Here is a 14,285-nt window from a genome sequence, read left to right as displayed (position 1 = left end):
GGCCCAACCTTTTTGGGGTGCTCCTGTAGCTACTAGCAGTATAATTAAAGAAGCTGCCCATCGAAGCAAAAATGAAGAAAAGAAACACCAGCAGCTAGCTGTTATCAGTATCATCTCCGGCCGCCTGCCGGCCCATCATAACTATTGGACGATTGTTAAATTAGGCACGTAATCTTTGGCTTTTGAATGAAGCTTAGTGGATGATAGTTAGATATTGTCGTCATTTCAGCAGGCCGGACAAGGGAGACACCAACCAACCGCTAGCTAGAAGGATGAAACTAAGATATGGGTCTCTTTTTTGAACTGTATATACATCAACATACTGTTTCTGCCACCGTCTGTATGTGCCATCTCTCCCTTGGCTTTTATGTTCAGAGGTGGAAGCCCAACTCAACACACCAAGAAGTAAAAGCCGAACATAAAGACAAAATTAAAGTTGAAGCTACCGAAGTCGAGGCAAAGAGATAGATAAATTAGAATTTTCTCGTAATTTTGAATCTACTGAAATCAACATGACTGTTTAACCATCTATCCGACCAGTAACCAACATTATCTCATATTTGAAAGTCGCGTAGAGGGGGTGAATAGACGAAACCGGAAATTTATAAACTTTAAACACGTGCTAAGGCCGGAGTTAGCGTTAGAATTAAATCGGAGTTTGAAAGATAGTTCTCCTTGCTTAGAGTTGTTCAATCAATGTGGATAACGTTTGGGAGCAAACTCAAATTAATATGAGCAAGAGAACTTTTAGAGAGAGAAAAGAGGGGGAAACAAATCAAGTGAAGATCAACAAGTGAACATGGTGATTTGTTTACCGAGTTTCGGTTCCAAAGAACCTAGTCCTCATTGAGGAGGCCACAAAGGCTGGGTCTATTCCAACTCTTTCCCTCTCTCAATCGGTCACAGAGACCGGTCGAGACTTCTCCTTAATCACTTAGGTCACTAAGACCCTGCAATGATCACCACATACTTAGTCCTCATTTACAAAGCACTTAGAAGAATAAGAATAGGAAGGAGAAAGCAATCCAAGCAACAAGAGCAACAAAAAGAACACAAAACACCCTCTCCCAAGTCACTAAACAATTGAGTTGAATTTGAGGCTTGGAGGGAATTTGATCTTTGAAATGTGTCTTGAAGTGAATGTTATTGCTCTTGTATTGAATGTGAACCTCAGAAAAACTTGGATGTCATTGAATGGAGGTGGTTGGGGGTATTTATAACCTCCAACCACTTCCTAGCTGTTGGCTAAGTTTGCTGTCGATGAGCACACCGGACAGTCCGGTGGTACACCGGACAACACATTTTTCAAGGTCCGGTGCGCGACATGTCATCACGTCGTTGGGGTTTGGAGCGGTTGATCGTTGGAACCCTTTATCCTTTAGTTGCACCGGACAGTCCGGTGCCACATCGGACATGTACTCTGACTTCTTACGCGCACTATTCACTTTGGGCAGTCGACCGTTGGCGCCAGGTTACCGTTGCTCCGTTGGCTCACCGGACATCCGATGAATTATAGCGGAGCGTCCCATGGAAAAACCCGAGAGTGAGCAGTTTGCTGGGTGCTCGACCTAGGGCACCAGACACTGTCCGGTGCACCACTTGCAGCACGCTCTCAAGTCTTTGCTCCAAATTTATTTGAGTCCTCAACTTAATTTCTTTCTTGATTTATGTTGAACCTTATGCACCTGAGATAAAAGACATCTAGACAAACTAGTTAGTCCACGTGGTTTGTGATGGACGTCAACCACCAAAATTGATTATAGAAAATGATTAAGCCCATTTCACTTTCAATGTCTATTTTATTTATTAGTATTCAATGGCAGATCTAGAAATAGCTAAAAATAGTGTAAGAGATTTTTTTTCGACCATTTCAGATATATGAGACTAAATATATACTCCCTCCGTTACAATTTATAATGCTCGACAAAAATTATAATAATTATTAATTTTTATTGTGATATCGTTTAGCATATAATATACTTTAAATATGGTTTTGAATTTTTATTTTTTTCCAAAAACAATTCAAATAAGACAAGTCAGTTAAAGTTGGTAAAAAATCAAACGAATTATAAACTATAAGTGAGGAGTATATATTTATAGACTATCTTGGGTTAAAGAAAAAGAGTTACATTTCTATTTCTATATATATATTAAAGTGTGGCGCATTATTCCTGCGATCTTACGATGTCCACGTCAGTATCTAAATCAACAGTCGTTCGATAATACATCGATGGCAAGTAGCTCACAGCGAGTAGCTACGTGCAGCGGTCAAAAAAAATACCCTCACCGTAAATACTTTTTTCGATGTCTACCCGATTCTCCTGGAGGCTTCCAGTCCACGTACAAAGCAACTCTATGAGCGAAACCTTCTTACCGTCCCTCCCAAAGAGGCGATGTCTGCGGCGTCGGCGACAACAACGGTGGAGAACCACCTCGTCCTCGCGCCTCTCATTAACCATTGTTGGCTCTCCATTCTTCGAGCACAGGTGCGGTCCCCCATGCCCTGCATTTTTTAAAATTTGTCAGAACTCGGATTTCTACCTGCTAGGGGCCGACATGGCATTGCGCGGCCAATGCAGGTCGGGCTGTGCAGCGGCGTGCGGCAGACCGTGGGGTGGGATTGTGCGGCACTGCCGTCAGCGCAGGGATGTGCGGTGGCACGAACGACGGTCGACGGTGTGCGGTCAACACGGGGCTCTGTGGTGCGCAGATGGACAGCGGTGCAGTGCAGGCTAACAGCCTTATACGTGCCAAGCTTGGTCAGTAACATAGTTCTCAGAGCATGCCATGACACCACTGTGCCAAGGCGCGCTCATCACTCTGAATCACTGCTTCTAGCTTTGCCGTTGGAATTAGGAAACATTGAATTTGTTGTGGCTTTCTATATTTGACATCTTTGCTATGTGGATATAATATACCATGCCATGAGGGATGTAGATATCATCAGGAGAACCTACCTTCTAGATTTAGCTCTGCATTGGCCATGTCATATCTCTTGTCATGTGCAGGAAACTGGAAACACTTTTCCCTACAAGAAACTAAAAAAATACGATTGTTGTTCCTAGAGTATCATACCCTCCTTGTATTCCACTGTCAAATGTTGAAAACCCTAAAGGTTAGTGAATGTTTCATGCCTAATCTATTCTGTTTATTCCGAACTGCACAAACACTACAAGAGTACGCTGGTGGTTTCTTTAAAGAACATGGTCAACCTGTGCCAATAGGAATGAGAACTATTTTCATCCTTCACTGCACCGCTTGAATTACAATTACCTAGCTTACAAAAAATAGTATTTGTAATACTTAAATCATGAAATGTTTCCTACGCGCGTTGCGCGCGCCAGTCACTAGTGTTAAAGTAATTTTTGGGCCACGGCCAAAACTGGCTGCAGCTCGGGCCCAGATTCCCCGTGCTAGTAGGTAGGAGTATGTCCTTTTGAACTTTGGCCATGTTTGGTTTCTTTAGTTTAGGGACTAAAGTTTAGTTAGAGGACTAAAATTTAGTCCCTAACATGTTTGGTTTTAAGGGCTAGAAATAGTAAGAATATACTAAATGACTCATAAGAAGATAAAAATGACCTTTAACATTCTCCTGCTATTAGTACAATTGAATTAAATGAAGGATAAATATGGAATTAATATGGTTTAGTCCCTTTTACCACATATGTGAAGGACTAAAGACTAAATCATTTTAGTCCATATTTTAGTCCTAGTGTTTGGCAAAAAAGGGACTAAATGGGACTAAAAACTAGAGACTAATTTTTAGTCCCTCTAACCAAACACCCCTTTATAATTATTGTAGTTGTCTATCTTTTTAAGGTTAACTAGTAAGGTTACTATGCTAACGATACGATAAATCTAAAAGATGGTGAAGTAAATACACATTAAGAATTGTGGCAAAAGCGATCAGAATAATGAGGGGGACAAAAAATTGTGAGTCGTGATAGCGTATTTCCACCCGTGCCATTGATGTTATTGTCAACCAAAGTAGCAATAGAGTGACAATTTTTGTTCAGTTAAGGACCTTTACGGATTATCACTTATAACTTTATATAAATTGTACCTTTTCTGTCACAGTAGCAGCATTACACGTGTGATTTTGTATCCTAGCTGATAACATAGTTGTATGTGCCAACAGACAAGTAAAAAAAGCAAAAGAATTTTGCAGAATATTGCCCATCATTTAGTCGTCGTCTCTATAATTAGATTTATAATTACACTATATTTAATACACGTAGTTGACATTCAAATATTTAATATGACACATACTAAATTTTAGTAAAGAAAACAAAGTATCACAGTTGAACCTGATCGAACCTTCACTAGCTCCACCCTTGGTGCACACCAAACACAGCAATAGGGCTGTAATCGGATCGAATACAAATAAATATTACTCGTACCATATTTGTTTTCATTTTTACTTTTCGGATTCAGATCGAATACGAATATTATTGAGTTGTGTCGGATAACATTTGAATGGATATCGACATCTTAAATATCAAACATTGAGTATACAGATACAGATATAAATCGGATACAAATCAGATAATGGATATCAGGACTCGGATACGGTCAGATCTCAACTCTTTTAGATGGATCGAATTTGAATTTGAATATGCACGGATAATATCCATACTATTATATCTCTATGTAGCATGGCAGGCAGCAAAAACATGTCAAAATAAAACAAGAGAATTAATTAGTTTTTTTAAAAGATAAAGAAATCAAAGAAGAAAAAACCCAAACAAGAAAGAAAATAAAGAGAAAATAAAGAAAGGAGGACGTAATCGCCGCGTACATGGTTGAAGCGGGAGAAGAAAAAAAATAAAGAAAATAAAAGAAAGAAAGGAAGGAAGGATATAAAGAAAATAAAGGAAAGAAAGACAAAATACGTAAAGAAAGAAAAGCGGTCAGTCTATGTGAAGAATTAGGTGGAGCAGGCGCACATACAGTGGATGATTCAAAGAACATTGTTCTTTGGATATAATATAAATGAGTAAGAGAAAAGAAGTTTAAATAGAATGTCGTCTGTTTATTTTTAATATGTTGATTTTTTGGGTGTAATTGTTTTAGTGCATGGAGGGTAGTCTATCTTTGAGGGGTTATTTGTTGGGGTGGCTTTGAATTTATTTATAGTGTTAGATTATATAGTGTTATAGATTATAGATGATGTATTGTTTGGTTGGACATAGGGTGAGCGGTACCGCAAATGAAAACAGATGCCTGCCGCAGGTGGCCAGTTTCACGTGTCAACGAGAACTGGTAGCATCCCAAACCCAAACGGTTACGGCGATAAAAAAACGTCCAAAAGAAGAAGAAGAGCAATTTTTTATGTCATTGTCTTGTGTCGCAGCTGTAGCTTATCTAGTTGAACCATGGAGCCAGACATGACGTGTGACTAGTCCTGATGAACACACAAGTCGTTGTCCCCTGTAGGACAGCGACTTCCCTGACCAAATCCTCGTGCTTCCTCGAGGAGATCCCCGCAACGTCACCGGCTGTGTGAAGCTAAGCATCGTGATCAGGCTGTAGTATGTATCCATGGGGTGAGCGGAGAGAGCGACCTGCCGGTAGATCCGTAGCCGTAGATGAAGCCTCCAGGCCATTAAACAATTTCCGGTCGCGAAGTCCAGATGCGTCTCTCTTCTGCTAGCTGGATAAGTTTTAAAGAAGTCACGAGCTTCTGCAAAGAAATATTCCACCCTCCAGCGGCAGACTTGTCTGTATTTGACTGACAACACGGCTATAAAATTCAGCTGATGAGCAACTGCAATGACGAATGCTCATCCCGCCACCAGCTCTGAAGCTCTGACACCACCCATGGCGGCTCTCGCTCTCGCCCTTGCCCTCGCCAGCATCACCCTCTCCACGCTTGCTCCACGACCCCTGCCCCTGATGACCAGCGCCTTCTCCTATACCGCACCGCATGACACTATACCACGGAAATCCCGGCTCATCGTCGAGGAGTACAAGACCCGAATCCTGCGGTCGTCACCGGACGGCACCTTCTCCTGCGGCTTCCACCAGATCTACGACGGCGCCTTCACCTTCTCGGTATGGTACACCAACTCCTCGACCGACGGCGACGACACGGCCGCCATCGTGTGGAGCGCCAACCGCGGCCGCCCGGTGCACGCCTGGGGCGCGGCCGTCGCCCTGCGCAAGGACGGGAGCATGGTGCTCACCGACTACGACGGCACGGTCGTGTGGCAGGCCCAGGAGAGCAGTTCGTCCCCGGACGCGGGCGCGGCCCAGTACGCGCAGCTGCTGGACACCGGGAACCTGGTCCTCAAGAACTCCAGCGGCGCCATCGTGTGGCAGAGCTTCGACTCGCCGACCGACACCTTCCTCCCCACGCAGCGCATCGCGGAGACGTCCAGGCTAGTCTCCACCACCGAGCTGCAGCTCCCCGGCCACTACGCCTTCCGCTTCAGCGACCAGTCCATCCTGTCGCTCATATACGACGACACCAACGTCACCAGCGTGTACTGGCCGGACCCCGACTTCCAGTACTACGAGAACAGCAGGAACCTGTACAACAGCACCAGGATCGCGAGCCTTGGCCCATCCGGGGACATCTTCTCGAGCGACTTCGCGAACAGCCAGCATGAGCTCGCCGCCGCTGACAGAGGCGCCGCTGGTATCCTGAGAAGGCTTAGGCTGGACCGCGACGGGAACCTCAGGCTCTACAGTCTCAACAGCTCGGACGGGACCGGGACGTGGTCGGTCTCATGGGTTGCCGAGTCCCAGCCATGCAAGACCCACGGCCTCTGTGGCCCGTACGGGATATGCCACTACTCGCCTGCGCCGGTGTGTTCTTGCCCGCCTGGCTACCAGATGACGAACCCGGGCAACTGGACGCAAGGTTGCCGGCCTGCTGTGGACATACCTTGCGACGACGACGGGGAGCAAAACCTGACCTTTCTGGAGCTACGGAACACCGATTACTGGGGATCTGATCAGGAACGCATCGAGAAGGTGTCACTGGAAACCTGCAAGGATACGTGCTTAAGAGACTGCTCCTGCAAGGGGGTTCAGTACCAGGAAGGGAACGGTACGTGCTACCCGAAGTCTCTCCTCTTCAACGGGAGGTCCTTCCCGACGCCCACCGTGCGCACCATGTACATCAAACTCCCATCGTTAAGTCTGAAGGCATCAAAGCTCCCCATTCCGCAGTCCAACGTGCTTGATTCTTCGGTACCGCACCGGCTCAGGTGTGATCCAGTAACAAGCACGACGATCATGGAAAAGGACTCCCATAGGAGGACTGATCAGGAGGAGCCAAGATGGATCTACTACTTCTACGGGTTCGTCGGCGCCTTCTTCGTTATCGAGGTCTTCTTCTTCGCGTTCGCGTGGTTCTTCGTCCTGAGGAGGGAGCTGAGGTCGTCGCAGGTATGGGCAGCTGAGGAAGGCTACAAGATGATGACGAACCATTTCCGGATGTACAGCTACAGGGAGCTGGCCAAGGCGACCGAAAAGTTCACGCATGAGCTCGGATGGGGAGGCACTACCTACAAGGGGGTCCTGGACGACGGCCGAGCGGTGGCCGTCAAGAGACTGGGAAACATAAGGCAGCACAGCAGAGAGGAGTTCCACGACGAGCTGCACGTCATCGCAAGGATCAACCACATGAACCTGGTAAGGATGTACGGCTTCTGCTCGGAGAGGTCCCACAGGATGCTGGTCCTCGAGTACGCGGACAGAGGGTCCTTGGCCGACGTGCTGTTCAGAGGCAGAGGCAGAGGCGGCAACAACAACAACAGCAAAACCTCCTCCTCCCTAGACTGGAAGCAGAGATTCAGCGTGGCCCTGGGCGTCGCCAAGGGCCTGGCCTACCTCCACCACGAGTGCCTGGAGTGGATCGTCCACTGCAACCTGAAGCCCGAGAACATCCTGCTGGACCAGGACCTGGAGCCCAAGATCGCCGACTTCGGGCTGGCGAAGCTGCTCAGCAGGTCCGGGTCCGGGCCGGCCCGGAACGTGACGCCGACGCGGGCGCGAGGCACCGTGGGCTACATCGCCCCGGAGTGGGTGTCCGGCCTGCCTATCACGGCCAAGGCCGACGTGTACAGCTACGGCGTCGTGCTCCTTGAGCTGGTGTCGGGGACGCGGGTCTTCGACCTGGTACTCAAGGGCGAGGAGGACGACAGGGCGCATGCGCATGCGGTGCTGAAGAAGTTCGTCAGGATGGTCTCGTACAGGCTGGACAAGGATGAGCCGTTCTGGGTAGCGGAGTTCGTGGACTTGAGGCTGGGTGGTGAGTTCGACTGCTCGCAGGTGAAGGGGATGCTCAGGCTGGCCGTCTCGTGCTTGGAGGAAGAGAGGAAAAAGCGGCCCACCATGGAATCGGTAGTCCAGAGCCTCCTCTCGGTTAATTCAGCTGGAAGCCAATAGAACAGCAATACGGTGACAGAGAGAGAGTGTGTGTGTGCAAGGGGTTTTTTTTTTTTGTTGATTCAAAGCAAAGCACCTTATTGTAAGCGCCACACTTGTTTTCGCAGTCTAGAGAGAGAAAGTGTGTGTTTTACCTGTACATCACTGCTATGTGCTGTGTAACGATGGAACGGGAACAGCGGTAATGTAGTTCTTTGTAGTCGCTTTTCTGTACATGCATTGAACATTTTCTTGATGCTGGCAATGGTAGATGTTTCAGGACCAAAGAGAGGAACTTTGACAAACCCAAGTAACAGTATGAAATGTGCGAACGCATGAGCTAGAGTGGCAAGACCGCAAGACCAATGCACCAGGTGCAGCGCCTACCTGCGTAGACACTTGGAGTCGGTGAATGTTTTTCAAGCACACTTCTCCTGCTTGATCTGTCCGGTTTTAACCTGAAACCAGAAGCAAAACCCATGATATTGAGTTATTGACACACTGAGATGAGCACATGTCGATGTCAGACTGTTAACTGGCCGGTGATGTTGACAGAACATTAGTGGAATAAACTCATTATACACCACATCATTTAGGTCATGTTAGGAAGCAACCTAGTTTTTTAAGAAAATCTAGTTTTATCTCTCGTTTTTAGAAATTGATTATAAAAAACTGGCTTATGGTGTTTGGCCTCAATTTTCATAAATTGGTTTTATCTAGAGGAGGCTAGCTTTTTGGTTTTTAAAAAACTGGAAATCCAGTTTTTATAAACTGCAATATAAACTAGCATGTTTAAAACCATTTTAGTTTTCATAAACTGAGTGTTTCTAGATAGGCCCTTAGAATGGATTGATTCTTCAAACCAAACACTCACCCTTGTGAATAGAAGGAAACTTGAATAGATCCATTCCAATTCTTGGGATTTCTCCCTGCCTATTATACATGCTCGTCTGCGGAGAAAATTGAGTATCAAAGAAAATTTGTTAGCACATGCATAGCAAACCTGAATGGGAAAAAATGCTACCTTTGGATTGTAAGTTTGTGACGCTGAGAAGGAAAGTCATACAACGGGTACGGATGCTCACTGCTCAGTGTTATGTGACAAGGATCTGCAGTAGGATTGAAGAGATTAAATATCTTTCTATCCAATTTTGAATAAGAAAAAATTTAATCCCTCCGATCTTCCTCAATCTACCCTTAACCGAATAGCCAACAATCAGCTGGCCTGTTATTACTTAGCAATCAGTCGATGCAACTTTAACATTTGAAGGCATATCCTTTCAGCTTACACACAACTGGCTTACACACAACCTAAGCACAAAGTCTTCTTTTGGCTATAGCTTAAGAACAGACTTAGTACCAGGGGTATGCTGAGAAGGAAAAACATGATCCTAGAATCATACTCATGTGAGAACTGTTCATGGCAAAGAGAGGAGACTCTGTATCACCTGTTTCTCAGATGTAACTTTGCAAAAGCTTGTTGCAACTCAATTGGAATAACCCCACCCAGAATTGCTCATTCAGAGGAAGCCGCGGAAAACCTCAGACAACAACTTCACGTCCCTTTTTTATGGAGATCATTATTCTCATGACATGGAGCATTTGGAAAAACCGTAACGAATGGCTTTTTCAAAATAAAGACCCCTCTGTTCATCACTGTACTCATGAATTTAGTAAGGAGCTTCGGTTGGTTATGCTCAGAGCGCGTGGGAAATTCGACATCTTCATCCTAAGCTGGTTGGGCTTGTGGCAGTCATAAGATTTATTTTGCGCAAGCCTTTGCATGTAACAGTTCACTTAAATCTTTCAACCTGACTCTTGTAATCTAGCTTTGGTGTTCTTTTTTCCATATTCAATAAAAAATCTCAGTAGGGGTCTCCCCTCCTGAACTTTCAAAAAACTCTAGCATATTATTAGCAATGCGAGGCTGTGTCACCAAAACATGAGCTACCCACGTTAAAGGCTAGTTTAGAAACTTAAATCATCTCTAGAATTTCCGGTTATTGAAGTGAAAATTAAGAGAGCCACTAAGGGGTAGAGGATTTAAGTTTCCAAATTACCTAAGGGCTTGTTCAGTTTGGCTCTAACAGAACAAACCCTAAAGCCATGTTTGTTTCAACCTCAATCCATATGGATTGAAGGTGAAACCCTAATCCATATAGATTGACGGGGCGTTTGGATCCCTTCATTTTAGAGGAATTGGAATTCACTTAATAAAGTAACTTATTTAGTTTGGAATTTAACATTCCACCACTTTCTAAAGTTCAGATATAAGCCTATCTCAAATTCATGGGGTGGAGGGTGGGAAATGATTTTATGCATTACTAGAATTGGTTTCTAATCTATAACTTACATGACACTATTCGTCTCACTCCCCTATAGTAAAAATGTAGCACATAAATATCTCCGACATCTTGCTAATAATAGTATACAAATATATTTTGCATAAAACCGAATTAGCTTAATTGATATATGCCTAAATTATTATTATTAGAATGGAATTCAATTCCAATGATCCAAACGGGGCGTGAAAGGAATTGAAGATGTTTCAAACTTTAGTAAGTCAAAATATCTCTAAATCCATACTAATCCCTTGCAAACCGAACAAGCCCTAAAGAAGTCAAGAAATTGGGCAGGTAAAATGCTGATAACAGATCACGGCAGAACAGAAAACGACACATCAATTGCCCAATTCTCAAAAGGATACAAGTGATGGTTTTAATTAAATTCCAGGTAACCAACAAGACATAAAATACACTTCGGTACCAACTGATGGATCTCCTTTGATCATACACAAGTCCTTTGATCACAGTCACACAGAAGTGAGAACTAAGTTCACAGCTAAGACTCTTAGCGATACAAGAGATGCATTTGTCGCCACAAACTCAATCACCATCATCTTACTCCTCGGACTCAGCCTCGCCACTCTTCTTGTTGCCCTTCCTTGAGTACCTCAAGTTCCTCAGAAACTTCGGGTCCATCTAAACGCACACAAAAGAGCGCATTAATAGGCATACATATGGCCAGGATAAAACCTGGTCCAAAAGGCGTATTGAGCAAATAGGGACAGCAAAGGAGAAATAAAAATGAAACTTCTGCAGGAGTACAATATTTATGTCAGAAAATGCAACTGGAAATAGTCGGTATCAAACTATCTAAACCTTCCTCAAAAAAGCAACTAGAGAGTTTCTGTAGATAAAGAATGAGTGAAAATTCATAATAAACACAAAATTGAGATAAGGAGATGAAACGCCACTGAAACTAGATATCATCATGCACACTAATTTGCTGCGCAAACAATTTTTTGGGGTCCAACCAAGCACATAGCCTGAGATTTTAATGTGTCAATACTCGATAGCACTCATTCTCTAGTCAATCATCTGCGTAGCTACAGCATAAGAATTCAGACAAACATCAACTAACGTAGCTACACAAGTACAAGGTAAAAACGACGATGATTCCATAAGTTCTGCAACAAGATAAGATATGAAGAGATTCATGCCATGGTAACATTTTAGCAATAAGCCACCAACAGGATAATATAACTGGCATAACAAATTCGGTACAATACAAATCATAACAACTTACAATACATGATTTACTTTCACGATGCAGCTACAAAACTTTCTTTGGGACAATTAAGACTAAAGGACAGCCGTACAGCATTTCGTCGAAAAATAACAGGGCAGTAAGGCAATTTGGGAGCAACAAACGCCAAACATACTAGTATAAAACACTGGAAAAGTAGGCAGCATCTAGTATTTATAGAGCCATGCTACAAAAATTACTGCATTTGCACTCGGGCACAGGCATATGGTCACGTTTCAGCGGAATGCAAGTTTTCAAATTCAGATCTAGCATAGTTGAGAAGAATGGAAAAGGAAGCACGTACCCCCTTGGTGGAGGTCTGGCGGTGGCGCTTGGGCTTCTTGATGCCGTTCTTGTGCGCCTTGAACGACTGGTTATGCGCCGTGTGGTTCTTCGACTTGGCCATCCAGAATCCCTCTCGCTACTGCTCCTAGTCACCTGCGGTTCCACCAATAAATCAGGAGACGAACATCGAATCCGGAGGAGGACTCGGGAGGAAGACGAGGAGTACCAGCAACAGAGCAGATCAGTGGCGGCGTGATGAGTGTTAGGGTTTCTAGAGCGGCGACGCTTCGAGGCTGACTTTATAGAGACGAGGGGGCACTCTCAAGCCCATTTTTGTGCGTATCTTTTACATTTTTATATTTTAAAAATCGAAATTCAATTTCATATTCCGATTCTTAAAAATTACCCCTACATCTTAAAATATAGTTCTTTCTAGCCATCACTTTTTTCGTCCACATTTAAATAAATATTAATAAATATAGACATATATATAAACTACATTTATTTGTTGATTAATAAATGTATTTTAGTCTAAAATGAATTATATTTTGGAACGGCCGAATTCGGCCTGTCTCCCCAAGGGAAGTTATAAGGACCTAGACATCATTTTTTCACATATTAACTCTTCTCCCTGACTTGGAGGGTGCCAAGCATCCTGTCGCTCGGGGACAGAACGTTTTTAGTGGGCCGGACCTTTATTTTACTTGTACTGTCATTCATGTCCAATTGAAAATTATTTATTTATTGCTATTTTGAATAAGCTAGGAGTGCCTTGCTCAGCTGTTTAGGTCATCAAGATGAAAGTTGTGGGTTGATGTGTGGGACGGTGATGTTAATCACTTGTTTTAGCCGACATCCCCCGCCACCATATAAGGTTTCTTTTCGATCTTATTTCTTTGTACGTTCCTAGGACTCATTGTCGCTTGACAGTTGCAGATGCTAGGTGTGTAGCCACAGCAACGAGTTCGTAGGATGCCTATTCATTGATATTAGTGTAATCATGATTCTTTTTAACCGAATATTGTCAAGTTTACCTTTTATTTGTACAGGTGGAGTATATTAGATAACACATCAAAGCAAAATATGGCAAGTTGCTTGCCATTGGACACTAAATAACGTGAATTTTGTTATATGCATGCTATCAAGATTTGGTTAGGCACTAATACTGCTCTTTATCTAAGTTTTCATGCAGGATCCTATCTCCTTTACATTTTATTCCTTTTGTTCAGAGACACACATGAATTGTGTGTTTCTAGGAGTATTAAATTAATTGTGCTAGGAATCATATTTTGTGTGTATTAGTTAGGCTGCGCATTTGTTGAGAAATATCATAATTCTTTAGAGTTTCTATGTATCACCATATCATATTTGTTTTCCCCCAATCTTCAAGGTTTTGAGAGAGCTTCGACAAATTAAGCAGCTATTATCACTTTGGCTTCTTCTATTGACTATACAACATATAATTCATCGTTGAAGCTGGTGTTGCCTCTTGTGAGTAAACAAACTAGCATCTTGAGATGGTTTCTATGAGCATTGTCACTTAATTAATTCAATATTTTCATAACTGAAAATAAGCTAATGTGTTCGTTATCAAGCTATGGGAGGTGTTGGGGACTTGTTCTCAAATGCTATGAATTAAGAACAAGGCAACATAAAAAGTGTTAAATGTTAAAGTTCTTCGTCCTTCAAATCATTATGTCCCTTCGGATATAATGAATTCCGGACGAAGGTTAAGAAGGAAGAGACCTTCGTAAGCTCGATAGATGATAAAGAAAATGCGTATATGAAATACAAATAACAATACATATATTATCATCAACTTATTTTTTATTTGCATTATCATATCCATAATAACAAATTATAAATGTACCTTCGGATTGACGGAAAGTAAAGATACAGGCGTGATGCGAAAAGCGAATGCCAAGTCAGCGTGAAGTACTGTTCATCTATTTATAGGCACGAAGCGCAGCCCGTGTAGAATTACATTAATGCCCTTTACATTTATCAATAACTCTATAGTAATTCTTCGAGGTCTA

The 14,285-nt window shown here is 43.3% G+C and overlaps 2 protein-coding genes across 2 annotated transcripts; one reads left to right on the top strand and one right to left on the bottom strand.

The window, feature by feature from the left end:
- Positions 1-5,693: 5,693 nt before the first annotated feature.
- On the top strand, positions 5,694-8,663 carry LOC103630247 (putative receptor protein kinase ZmPK1). Its single transcript, XM_008651315.3, has one exon. It carries the CDS (start codon positions 5,773-5,775, stop codon positions 8,395-8,397), a length of 2,625 nt encoding a protein of 874 aa, XP_008649537.1. The 5' UTR covers positions 5,694-5,772; the 3' UTR covers positions 8,398-8,663.
- Positions 8,664-10,954: 2,291 nt separating this feature from the next.
- Positions 10,955-12,561, bottom strand: LOC100281939 (60S ribosomal protein L29-like). Its single transcript, NM_001291533.2, has 3 exons — positions 12,476-12,561; positions 12,269-12,402; positions 10,955-11,357 (listed from the first exon to the last, which is right to left on the bottom strand). The coding sequence occupies exons 2-3, from the start codon at positions 12,368-12,370 to the stop codon at positions 11,277-11,279; spliced, it is 183 nt and encodes a 60-aa protein (NP_001278462.1). The 5' UTR covers positions 12,371-12,402; positions 12,476-12,561; the 3' UTR covers positions 10,955-11,276.
- Positions 12,562-14,285: the final 1,724 nt, after the last annotated feature.

The sequence above is a fragment of the Zea mays genome, chromosome 6 (assembly GCF_902167145.1).
Source record: "Zea mays cultivar B73 chromosome 6, Zm-B73-REFERENCE-NAM-5.0, whole genome shotgun sequence".
Taxonomy (NCBI): domain Eukaryota; kingdom Viridiplantae; phylum Streptophyta; class Magnoliopsida; order Poales; family Poaceae; genus Zea; species Zea mays.
Note: the sequence above shows the minus strand (reverse complement) of the source record. Positions and strands in the feature narration are given on the sequence as shown.

Coding starts and splice junctions, on each gene's coding strand:
- LOC100281939 (NM_001291533.2), bottom strand. CDS start 12,370: ATGGCCAAGTCGAAGAACCACACGGCGCATAACCAGTCGTTCAAGGCG. Junction 11,358..12,268: donor GCCAGACCTCCACCAAGGGG/GTACGTGCTTCC, acceptor GTGTGCGTTTAG/ATGGACCCGAAGTTTCTGAG.
- LOC103630247 (XM_008651315.3), top strand. CDS start 5,773: ATGACGAATGCTCATCCCGCCACCAGCTCTGAAGCTCTGACACCACCC.